The 13,080-nt window shown below is 46.4% G+C and overlaps 1 protein-coding gene across 7 annotated transcripts in view; it reads right to left on the reverse strand.

Moving 5' to 3' along the window:
* Positions 1 to 10,096, reverse strand: part of CAPRIN2 (caprin family member 2) — a 35,932-nt gene extending 25,836 nt beyond the window's left edge. For 6 of the 7 annotated variants that reach the window (XM_075428871.1, XM_075428872.1, XM_075428869.1 and 3 more), the window contains exons 1-4: positions 10,035 to 10,096; positions 8,748 to 9,010; positions 6,154 to 6,216; positions 2,430 to 2,516 (exon numbers count right to left, since the gene is read on the reverse strand). In XM_075428871.1, coding sequence (XP_075284986.1) covers positions 2,430 to 2,516; positions 6,154 to 6,216; positions 8,748 to 8,996 — 399 coding nt within the window. In that variant the 5' untranslated portion in view covers positions 8,997 to 9,010; positions 10,035 to 10,096. Of the gene's footprint in view, positions 1 to 2,429; positions 2,517 to 6,153; positions 6,217 to 8,747; positions 9,011 to 9,676; positions 9,719 to 10,034 lie in introns of those variants that run through there. The other variant, XM_075428867.1, reaches the window with a different exon arrangement.
* Positions 10,097 to 13,080: the final 2,984 nt, after the last annotated feature.

Here is a 13,080-nt window from a genome sequence, read left to right on the forward strand (position 1 = left end):
TCAAAATAACTGTTAATTTTGTTTAGATAACAGAAGCTCCTAATTGTCTCTTCAGATACCCAAGATCTTTCAAGCTCCTCCTCTGGAACAGCTATCTACTAATTCTCCACACATCTAGCTTTTAGTCAAACTGGATACTTGTAGCTTCATTTGTGATGTGCCTTTGATATGTAGATCCTGATTATGCCTGCTAGTTGCTTTACTATAACAGCTTTCACAACTGAATATAAGGAATTGATACCAATGCACAAATCCAAGCCTAGCTGACCTTTAACATTTATCACATCAAGTTAGTGATGCAGAAATTGTCCCAAAGTTCTCCCAGTTAGAACTGCCTCCTCATTTTTGAATACTCAATTTAAATGATACAGCAGAGTCCTACAGTTACTCTTATTTCTGTTGGCAGGAGACTGAAGCACTCATTACAGAAGCAACAACACAAGTCACAGAACATACACAGCCCTCACATTTGAGGAGAAATCTCTCATGTACTAATAGAATTATGCAGCAAAAGCTATTCAAGTAACTGCAGAACTAAAAATGCCTCAATATTGGGTATGAAGTTTCTTTGCAAGATCTGTGAAAATGTAGTATTCTAAAATGCACTGTAAAGGATACAGGGACGCTGCTGCCAAAGTGGACCCTAGTGCTCCAGTAATGACCATTGGCTGTAGAATCCATACTGGTAGAAGTAGAGCCAAGGAAAAAACCAAAGTGCGCTAGCCTTTAAACATAGTGTAAATTCAAGAACAAATATAAATGGGTAAAAGTTAATGCTGGACTACTAAAAGCACCTACAGAAAGATACACTGGGTTACAATCCTTTATTTCTGCTATTTTATGGGCAGCTACATGCAGGACAGCAATAGGAAGCAATCCAAGTTTTTACACTCAGCACAGTAGTTTCTATGTTCAACATGCAATGACTGAGGGAACCCGAAGCAGCAACACTGCTGAAAGGGCTCTTAAATCTTTACTCACACAGTGTTTCGAGAGATTTACTGCACTAGCTGGAATTACTACATACACACAAAACCTCTCTAGCAAAATTGTTTGGGTCTCAGTCAACACTGAGACAAGCCATTTTACCAGTCCTTCAGCATTCTGGAAGAGGCAGAGAAATAATGCCAGAGCAGTGACTAATCATGTTTAGCATCCCCAGCACCACCTTGGATCAGATCTTTTGATAAGGATAGTATTCACTTCAACCAAGAGACCTGTTTCTCCATAGATAAAACACTTGCTTACACACAAATAATGTTTGTAGTGCTGTAAATCCTGAATAAAGATTGAAATAAAGCACTAAATCTGTGACTTGCCATAATTATAGCAGTGGCAAACTCCACAAGCTTCAGCAACATTTTACTGAGAGCTGTACTTCTTACTGAAATCAAAGTGATTTAACCCTAGCACTCTCCCTCACTGGAAATGCCAAAAGATTAGAAAGGATATTGGGATGTTATCTGGCCCAGCCTCCAGAACAAAGGCTATGGTGAATCAAGACCAGATTGCTTAGAGCTTTGTGCAGTCAGGCCTTGAAAAGATCCAAGGGCAGATTTTACTGCTTCTCTAGGCAGCCCGCTCTAGTGCTCAATTATCCACAGAGTGACCATTTTTCTCCTACCTAGTTAGAACCTACTATTTCAATTTATGATCATTTATGATCATTCCTTCTCCTACCACATCTCTCAGCAAAAACTCTAGCTCCATCCTTTTGGTAATCTTTGGTATTTGACAGCTAATATTGTCTTTCCTGCCAAGCCTTCACTTCACCAGGCCCAACAAGCCTGGTTCTTCCAGGCTCTCCTCACAGGTCTCACTCCAGCCCCCAGCCAGAGGCACACCACTGGACTCACTGAAGTTTATCTATAGCCTTTGCATACCAAGTGATCAGAAACAGACATAACTGGTTAACAAGTACCAAATAATCAGTTCTCTTTAATCTGCTGGTCCTCAGTCTAAGCCTAGCCTTCACTGCTCTAGGGATATACTTAATTTACTTTGCCTGCTGCCCACAAGGACCTACATGTCCTTTCCAGTAGAGCTGCTCCCCTGCCAGTCTGCACCTATGCAGGGGATGAGTCTACCTCAAGCACAAGCTACCAGCAAGACCCCTGACAGTTTCAGACCTAAGTAAATTGGAGTCATTGCAAGCATCGCCAAGTTCCAATGACTCAATTTACTCAAGCACAAGTTCTTACTGGGGTACACAGCAAGTAACTATTGTGGGGGTCAGTGGTACACAAAATTGACAACATTTACTCTGCTCTGCTCACTACTCCAGACAATTTAAGTACATTTTTCCCCAAGTTCCAAGATAGAAACTTGCTAGCATTCTGCACATTGGCATATAAGGGTAGCCATTAGAAGAGCAGCACAAACTTCAGAGTTACCTCCCGACAACATAGGAAAGAGCATTTTATACTTACATCTTGGCTAAGTCCTGAAAAAGTCTTCTGAAGCTCCTTGGCAAATTCCAAGTTATGTACTACTTCATCATATTTCTCTACTGCCTCCTACAAAGGAATAGATAAAAACATATTTTTCATGCTTCAGACTGCTTCTCAATTCCCTTGTACTTCACTCCTTGTTAAGAACTAGTCATTTAGTGTGTACTTCTCTGAAATTGTAACTTTTTTAAAGATATGTCTGTAACTGGTACTTTAAATTTAGTCATGAATATCATTCACCCATGACTGCCTGAGACGCAGTACAAAGCCAGCTCACACCACCACAGATGTCCATTAGACTTTCCAGGTAATATCTTGTGCAATACTTCATGCACTAGCACTGAAGCAGCAAAGCCCGGATACCAGTTATTTAATTTTTCCTTTTGTTCCCATAGGTCTCAGACATAAACAGCTACTTAAAATCAGGTACTGATATGAAAGCCTGGAAGGAATACAGAAGACAGACAAGTTCAGCACAGATTTTTACCCTGATGCTTAGCTGAACACCCTTTACAGATAATTTGTACAAATTTCAGGAAGAAAACAATATAGAAGGGAAGTCATACTTTCAGGAAAAAGGTCTTTCAAATTTGGTTTCCACAAATAAAGCAGTGTTCCTGACTTCACTAATATCTTTAACCAATATTTGACTAGCCAGTCAAATAAGACTGAAGTAGACCATTAATTGCATTTTGATATACCATATGTTCAGTTCTTCCCCATTAAGGAGTCGGTTTGTTTTTCTAAGTCTCCTTGACAGCTCTGAAGATAGCAAAATGCTGTAGTTCAGACATGCTGCCCATATCCTTGTACCATACGGCATGCCTGGGAGGTAACAAGTTTGTTTAATCTCAGTTGTTCACATGTGATTTACACTCAGTTCAGTTTATGCTCATGACATCACAAGTTTTTCTAGAACGGGCCTGTTGGTCTAACATAAAGCTCTTTCAAAGTGGCATTAACATTAAGTGTTTCATCAATGCAGTGACAAAAGCTTAATCTACTGCCCCAAAAAGATTTGTGCAACACCACATATGTTCCTAAGCAACTGGAAAACAAATTACATGTTCACTTGTTCAGTTTGACTGTTCAGTTACTGTATTCACTTATTTGTATTATACTAGACATTACTATGCCTAAATGCTACTCATCACAACAAAGCGCATGAGTTACTGTAAAGCACTCATTTGGTAGTTTAAGTTGTCCTCTCATCAAGCAGCTTTTAATAACTAATTAGCAAGCTTGCTTAGCACTTGGGAGAATGACTTCTGAGACACCAGTGCCCACACAGTCAACATTTTAGAAAAACTCACACCTTGACACCAACAACTTACTAAAACTGCAGTAATCATGCTTTTAACCACGCAAATCCCAGAGTAAAACTCCCTACCTGCAAACATCAAGAACAGTTACCACTGCTCTGCTGGCGAGCTGTAACTCAGCCTGCAGGACAGCAACAGCTTTCTTCTGTCACATCTGTTACTAACGTTTGTTAACTACTGAAGAAAGTCTGCTCAGCTTGCAAAATTGCACAGTATTGCCAGTGAGAGCATTTAACTTGCTGGAAGCTCCTCATTCTTGAAAAAAAAAGTTTCCTAAAGTAAGGCTAGCACACACAGCAGCTGTGGCAGGCATGCCCTGTAAGTCATTACAGTCTAACCCAAACTGCTTGCAAAACGAGTTCATCACCAGATGTGTGCTACTTCCCCTGTGTGAGAAACAATGAAAAATGCAGATTACATGAAGTTACATTAGAGATCCACTGTGTTACAGGCAGTTGGGTTTCTTCACGCAAGTGTCCCAGCTATTAAGCTCTGCTCTAGCTTCAAGCACCAGGTCCCAGTATTTGTATCTACATTGGGAATTTGCATCTGTAAAGTACAGATACTGTATTCCTGTATTTTAACCACTGAAATGGCAGTCTTGACTGGACTATTAGTTAAATACTGAGTTGCTACATGCTTTGACTACCACTAGTCAGTTCACTAGCAAAACTGAATCAAATTCCCTATTTTAGAAGCCTGAGATATCCCAGAAACTGAGATAAAAATACTAATACTTAAAAAGTTAAGCTCAGCTAGAAACATGGAAAGCCAGTAACCAAGTTAATTGCCTATACATTTTCCACAGTTAGTGCTGCTGGATGCATTTGCAAGAAAAACATTTGTAGAATCCTTCACCTTTAGTTCCCCACATCTTAATTTCACTCTCACCTAACAGCCTTTCACCATTCAGGGTGTATACCAAAGATAAATAGTTAAATTTAGAAGTAGCTTTAAAACGTGTTCAAGACTAATCAAACTCACACAGAATACTGTTCAATAGTCTGTTGGTGACAGAAGAAAACAGACAGTATTTAACACCTATGATCTAAACGCAAATGGCTCTTGCTCTTGCCCACCCAATTCCAGATTGAGTTTAGAACTAAAAGGTCATCATCCTACTTCAAGCCATCAGATTTAATTCTTTTACTTCGGCCTTTGAGATGGCAAGAGATGACATCGATTTTGTAGTTAAGTGCTAAATGATCATTCACTCCAATAGGTCTACTCCACTTCTAAGTTGTGAGTTACCATTTCCCCTCTTATTCCATTTATGTCTAGGTCTCATTTACAAATGATTTTAGAGTAAGGAAACAGTATTTGTGTTCATACTGCTGCAGTGTGACAAAGCTAACAGTCAATGAAGTATTTCTCCAGCGGGTTCACTACCAGGATCAGCACTACCACTGAAGCATCAGTGCCCTTTATCACACAATTGTTCTTTAGGATGTGAAGCACATATTAAAAATGCAACTCCTAGATGACTACAGCAATAAACCCTTTGGATTATGTGACACTGCTACTCAGACATGCTTAAAGCAGCAACGGCTTTCATGTTATAGAAACCTGGTTTCAGCTCTGGAATCCATTCTAGTCCAAGACAGAAAAAAGCCAGAACCACTGCTTTAACATCAGACAAGTTTAAGCTAGCTCTGCAAAGTGGATCACATTTGCTGATTAGTGATCAGGCACCCTGGCACTCCAAACTCCAGCAGCCTTAGGCACCAAAAAGACTTACTGTTCTAAGAACATTTGAAAGTGCTGGTGACTCCCAGCCATCTAGCAGCAGCACTAGAAGGACAGGAGAGTATTCCCAAGTCAGTAACTCATAGCTAGATTCTTGTATTAGCAAAGCCTGCAGATCCCACACAAATTAAACCAGCCTCTTGATTAGTACCAACAGGAACCATTAACAAGTTATATTTTAACAGCTACTTGAAACCAACAGCACTGTACAGCCAACAGGCAATTTCAGTAACACCTGTTAATGAAGTAGTCAGAAGGATTAATTAGCTACCCCAGAAGTCTTGAGGTTTCTGTTCGAACACTGCAACGCCTTGTAGACAAGCTGCATACAGACACCTCATCAAGGAATACAGGTGTAGGAACACTGAAGCTAAAAGTCTACAAAGAGCAAAGATAAACCAGGACCTTCTATTACTTCAGTACCAAACATGAAGGTTAAAGTACGAGACAAAGCTTGTGGGCTCACCATTCAGCTTAATCACCAATAATTTGTCCATTTGGTTTTGTGAAAAAATACTCATGCAAGCCTGCAGGCATTACTCCTGTAAAACTACATCACCTCCATCAGCAACCTATCCCTCCTGGCACGTTTGAAGATTTTTGAGGTCACCTACTCCCACGTAAAGCAAACTTACCAACTGGTCTTGATTGAGGGCTTCTCCCTTCTTCAGGCGATCTTTGTAGTCTTCTAGTTTGAGCTGCAGGAAAACCCAAAGTAAATTTTTTGTATTGATTTCTGTCTAAGGTTGAGTATGGGGTACAAGTGACAAGTTCTTTCCATATTTTAAGTTATCTGCATACTACAACATAATAGGAATTTCACTAGTTTCATTTTCAGGAGAAAAACACAGAAATTTTGCCAAATCAAAGGCATGGCAAATCTCAGCCTCCAGGACTGCCTACTTCCCTTTCTTATCTTTCATTTCTTACTTGCTGCCCTTGTTTCTTTTAAGAAACATTGTGCTAGTTTTGACTTGGATAGAGTTAATTCTCTTCATAGTAGCTGGTATGGGGTTATGTTTTGGGTTTGTGCTGAAAACAGCGTTGATAATACAGGGATGTTTTAGTTAGCACTGAGCAGTGCTTACACAGCATCAAGGCCTTTTCTGCTTCTCACCCCACCCTGCCAGCGAGTGGGCTGGGGGGTGCAACAAGGAGTTGGGAGGGGACACGGCCAGGACAGCTGGCCCCAACTGACCACAGCGATATTCCATGCCATATGTCGTGCTCAGCATGTAAAGCTGGGTGAAGAAGGAAGGGGGGGATGTTTGGGGTGATAGCATTTGTCTTCCCAAGTAACCATTACACCTGACAAGAGCCTGCTTTCCTGGGGATGGCTGAACACTGCCTGCTGATGGGAAGTGGTGAATGCATTCCTTGACCTATTAAACTGTCCTTATCTCCACTCACATGTTTTCTCACTTTTACCCTTCTGATTCTCTCCCCCATCCCACTGGAGGGAGGGAGTGGGCAGCTGCCTAGTGCTTAGTTGCCAGCTGGGGTTAAACCACAACACTAATGCATTGTCCCTAGATCTTGAAAGGGCTCCAAACGCATCCAATGTCCTCATTTTAAACTAGGCTTTTTTAGCTTTCCCAGACCAATGCTGGAATTTAGCTCTCTTCTCCTTGAATAATCCTACTTAATTTTCCATAGCATACCTTACAAAATCTGGCTTCAGTTATGTCACCAAGATTTTATAGCACCATTTCCTAAGAAAGTGGACTAACATCTTCAGGAAAGAAATAAGATTTATTCCTAATATACTGAAACAGTCTTTAAAAGCTGCTGTATATTATACAAACCTGAACTGTTAGGTGTTACAAGCTTCCTTGTACACACAGGGAAAAGAAAGGGGAGTTCACTGCCATCACATTGAATACTATTTCATTTGCATATCTGCCCACGTAGGGTTTACTGAGACAGCACCTATAGGAGCCTAGGACTAGAAATACTTTCTACTTATTCTAGTAAGTCACACTTGCATTTGCTGGTGAGGCCACATTGTCATTCACATGAAAGAAGCAAAGATACTCAAGAAATTCACAATAAGCTTCCTTGCACAGAATTAGAATACAGTACCAAGTTGGTTAATCACACAAGGAAATCCTGCTTATCTGGCATTGTCCAAAACTACAGCATGATGCATGACATGAGACAGCAGTAATGCTGCATCTCCTGCAGGTGGATCAAGTCCCCTAGCCACGTGGTCAGAAGTCTGATCTACTCCCTCTTCTCGCCCTAAGACATAACACAAAGCTTTTCAGACCTTTAGAGAAGCACAACACATGCACACATGTGCTTTACTTGTAATCCTGACCCAGTACCAAAAGCAACAGTACCATTATTTCTTTTATCTTATGGAAAATAGCATTTTCCCAATTAAAAATCATGCACATAGCCTTCAGTCACCTGCTAATCAACAGAAAAGTCTTAGAATGCAAAAGCCTCACTGGCTATAGCCACAGCATTTCAGATGTGTCATTACCTCAGTTCTTATCAACACTACTCTGTTCCCCCCACCCCAGAAAACCACAGCTCAAAGCAAGAGAGCAGGCTTTGGAAGCGTTCTGTTTAAAAGCTTTCAGTGACTAGCATTTGTCTACATCCAAAATACAGAAGTCAAAGATGTCTGCAAAGTGAAGGGCAATACATACTAAATACAGTTTGACATCCCCACGACTCGGAGAAAACACTGTTCCTAACTCCCAGTGTTACAAACACCTCTACATCCTAGTACTAGACACACATAATCCATAGCAGAAACACGAAGATTTCTGCAAGGCTATAAACCAGTTCCACCTCAGTACCATGTTAGTTCTGAACTGATTCAGTCTGCTAGAGAAGCATCCCCAGTTTCGATCAACATTCAATTACTTTTGGAAACTACTGGACATGCACTGTAAAGCCAGCAGCTGAGACCAGGTTTATAGGCAGCTGCATTCCCCATTCCCTGAAACAATAATGTTATGCTCACACAGCGTCAAATTCAAGAAGCCCATTTTAAGAACAGTAAAGAACACCACTCTTCACTGTACAAGGGTTTTAAATAATAAAAAAACCCACCAGCAGATCCACTTTTAGGTCGTTTCCCTGGTCATTTAAAGAAAAAAAATCTGTAATTTCTCTACAGACACACAGACAACCTTATCCCAGCTATTATAAAACAGGCACCGAGTTTCACAATTTGCAGTTTAAACCCACGCCACACCAAAGACCGGCAAGTTACCTTCTTTTTCTCAATGTTCCTGATCTTGTGTTTGAGGCAGATGAGCCCATTGTCGATGTAAGTCTCGTACGCCTGGGAAGGAGAGGCCGCCGAGTTGAGGGCAGACTGCAGCGGGCTGGAGGGACGCTGGCTCTCCCCAGAGGGGTTCACCTGCTGCCGGGCCGCCTTCATGCTCTTGTCCTCCCCCTCCTCTGACCGGCCTGAAGGTGACGATGGGCGACGGAAAGGGGCTTGGGAAAGCTGCACCATTGAAATGGATGGAGCTGCAAAAAAACTCCTTTTATTTAGCTCTCTCTCGACTCCCCCCCCCCCCCCCCCTTTTTTTTTTTAAGTTAGATCTTTTCTTATCACACATTCAGAACATGTAGCCACGAAAAGCTGAGCCTGGGTAAGCATTCATTACAACCTTTCACTCTTCACCCTCCCCCTCTCAAAATGCCCGCAGCAAGGCAAACTTTGCGTTGCCCAAGCCCCCCCCCCCAGACCCCAGAAGCCCTTGACAGGGGCCGGCTCAGGCAGCACGGGGGATGATTCCAGAAGCCTGGCACCGCGTCCGTACACAGCCAGGCGGGTTTCCCGCACGCATCGCCCACAAGGAGAAAAAAAAAAAAAAAAAACCCTGCAGGCAAGCAACCGCAACCCGCGCCGCCAGCCCCGCACCCGGGCTGCGGCCCGCCGGGAGGGGCGGCCCCTCCTCCACCAGGTCTACCCCCTCACGGCCTCCGCAGCGACCCGGCCGAGGGTCTCGGCTAAAGGGACTCCAACGGAGGAAGCAGAGGTAAAAACTAAAAGCTTAATAAGCCGAGCAGCACGCCCGGTTACGCGAGCATCATTCCTCTCGAGGAACGGCTCCCGGCCGACCCCCCCCCCCCCGACGTGCCGGTGCCGCGGCGAGACCCCCGCCTCGGCGGGAAGGGCCGGGCTTTCACCTTGACCGGAGCGCCGCTGCCGGCGGCGCCCGCTCCCCGCCCAGCCCGGGCCGGCCAGCGATGACACCACACTTCTGCCCGCCCGACCCGGCCCTGCGGCGCCCGGCGGAGCCGCGTTCCGCCCCGGAACGCCGGCTCAGACCCCGCCGGCGGGCAGGGAGGGGCCCCCGCACCGCACCACGGGTCAGCCCGTCACCACGCCCTTGCAGCTCCCGGCGAGGCACGGCCGCCGCCCCTTCCCGAGCGCGGCGGAGGAGGGAGCAGCGCCGAGCGCCGCCGCCTCATCCTCCCCCACTCCCGCCGCGCTGCGGGGGCCCGCGGCCGGCCCCGCACCCCCTCGCTCCCGCCTCCCGCTCACCTCGCTGCCCGCACACGCTCAGGCCCGCCCCGCCGCCCGCCCCCCGCTTGATATAGCGGCCGCGGTGGGGCGGGGGCGGGGCGAGGGGCGGGGCCCGCCGCGGAGGTCGCCGCCCTCCTCCCAATCGGCGGCGCCGCCTCGCCTGCCCGTCTGCCTTCCCGCTCTGCGCCGCCGCGCCTCGCGTGGCGCTGCCCGTCAGCGCGTGCCGGGGGGCGGGGCGTTCCCCCGTGAAGGTCGGGGTGCCCCGCCCGCGGGCCGGGGGGAGGTGTCAGAGAATGACAGAATGGTAGGGGTTGGAAGGGACCTCTGTGGGTCACCCAGTCCAACCCCCCTGCCAAAGCAGGGTCACCCAGAGCAGGCTGCACAGGACCTTGTCCAGGCGGGTCTGGAATATCTCCAGAGAAGGAGACTCCACAGCCTCCCTGGGCAGCCTGTGCCAGGGCTCCGTCACCCTCAGAGGGAAGAAGTTCTTCCTCATGTTCAGCTGGAGCTCCCTCTGCTTCAGTTTGTGCCCATTGCCCCTTGTCCTGTCGCTGGGCACCACTGAACAGAGTCTGGCCCCGTCCTCCTGACACCCACCCTGCAGATATTTGTAAGCATTTATAAGGTCCCCTCTCAGCCTTCTCTTCTCCAGGCTGAACAAGCCCAGCTCCCTCAGCCTCTCCTCATAGGAGAGATGCTCCAGTCCCCTCCTCATCCTCGTAGCCCTCCGCTGGACTCTCTCCAGTAGCTCCTCATCTTTCTTGAACTGGGGAGCCCAGAACTGGACACAGCACTGCAGATGGGGCATCACCAGGGCAGAGCAGAGGGGAAGGAGAACCTCCCTCGCTCTGCTGCCCACACTCTTCTTGATGCACCCCAGGATCCCATTGGCCTTCTTGGCAGCCAGGGCACACTGCTGGCTCATGGTCACCCTGTCGTCCCCCAGCACTCCCAGTCCCTCTCCGCAGAGCTGCTCTCCAGCAGGTCCGCCCCAGCCTGTACTGGTGCCTGGGGTTGTTCCTCCCCAGGTGCAGGACGCTGCGCTTGCCCTTGTTGAACCTCATCAGGTTCCTCTCTGCCCACCTCTCCAGCCTGTCCAGGTCTCGCTGAATGGCAGCACAGCCTGCCGGTGTATCCACCACTCCTCCCAGTTTTGTGTCGTCAGCAAACGTGCTGAGGGTACACTCTAACTCTTCATCCAGGTCACTGATGAAGAAGTTGAACAAGACTGGGCCAAGTACTGACCCCTGAGGGACCAACAGTGTCGGTCTGTGCCAACTAAAACAGGCGGTAGGGTCCCTGCGGGCCAGGCCGGAGCCTCCGGAGGGGTCTGGCAGGGCTGTGGGCGGTCTGTGCCACGAGATCTGTAGGTGCGCGCACTCGATAGCTGGTGAAAGCGCTGGAGTCCACTGGATGTAGGCAATAAAATCGTCACAAACTTCAGTAAACCTCTGACACTGCCACTGGCGCCGCGCAAGGTGTCACGGGTTGGAAGGCTGGGGAAAACAGGCCCGCCAAAGACCAGAGCGCTACGCTGGAATTACGTTTGCTGCGTTTCTGTGGCCGTTACCTCAAAAAGCAATGAATAATGGAGCAAGTTCAGAGAGATTCTGAAAGTCGTGAAAGTTCTGAAAATAGAGGCATTGTGAAAGAGGCGAAAATGAGTCAGGAAGGAAGGATCACGAAGAGAGGTTTTACGGACCACGGAAGGTGCTTGTGAGGCACGCAGGTTGGGTGAGAGAGCTGGAGAGGAAGGGCTCGTACGAAAGAAAGATCGCATTTACCAGTAAGGCCAGGTGAACGATACGTGATTCAAACAAGAAGGAGAATTCAGAGAGCATCGCAGGATCAGATTCAGCCATATGGAACCACCTTAGCATCCACAGTCTTGCCGCTTCTCATGTTTCGATCTCAAGGCTCGTAATACTTCATTTTTCTTAAAGCTCCTAGAACAAGGCCACTTTGTGAGGCTGAGAAGAAAGGCTAATTAATAAAACGCCGCTTCTGTCCAGGATCAGCAGCGTACACTGAAAGGCCTTCCAGTAGATTTCTGTTCTTTGTGTGGTTTTGTTCAAAGCTAGCATGGATGGGCCAGATCCTTGCAAAGTAATTATAAAATGAAGGATCATTTAATGCATATATTAATAATAAGTCATAATTAATGTGCAGACACTGGGACTATTCTATAAATCATAATTACAGCTCACAAACTACTTTATAGTGCACTTTTACAATTAGGAAAGTGTATAAAAGAGGAAAAAATTGAAAGGAAGATTCACACAAGCCAAATCCATATTTAAAATAAAAGGATATTGGAACTTTATTTTAAAACAAACACAGAATTACTATTTGAGACTGATGCTATATACATTTATAGCGCATGTGTGGTCTCTAGAGTGCTTTAAAGAGCGTTATTAATGTGGCAACGTCAAGCACACCAAAGTTAGGAAATGCCAGGATTAAATGAATTAGTTTAAAGCCATTGTGAGATCGTCTTTCAGCAGACGACCGTAGGTTATCACAGCCTAGCCGCACACTGGGCATAGCCACAGAGTCCTCGGCGCTCAGCATCCCAGCCCGGGATCTCTGCCTTTTCCTCCAGGATCTGAAGGGGATTGCACTCAAATGGCTGAAGAAAAACACGCTGTTCGTTTTTTCATGCTTGACTGATTCTGCTTATCCCCTGCAACTGGGACTGCCCTGGTTTTTCCCAGTCCCAGCAGTTTATCTCACTCTCATTTTTTGTGCGTTCCTATTTCCACTCCTGAACCCCACGCTCGGTCTTTCTGCCCGGGTCTGCATGTTGTCCGAGTCACAGGCTCCTCACAGAGACATTATCTCCTGTGCACACAGTTCCAACCCTTTGCCAAACCGATTCCAGTTTTCCATGCCCAGCTCTTCATCCAGCCTAGCAAAGCCTTTCCTAATCCCAGTGGCACCCAGTGTCCTCCTGCCTCCCTCCAGCAACAGTGGGCCAGCCCCCGGCAGGCTGCGGGAAAGGCTGAGACCAGGCTTCCGCTCCCATTCCCTGACACCCCTTTTATTATGGTATTGTGAAACACCA

Source organism: Opisthocomus hoazin, chromosome 8, assembly GCF_030867145.1.
Source record: "Opisthocomus hoazin isolate bOpiHoa1 chromosome 8, bOpiHoa1.hap1, whole genome shotgun sequence".
NCBI lineage: Eukaryota > Metazoa > Chordata > Aves > Opisthocomiformes > Opisthocomidae > Opisthocomus > Opisthocomus hoazin.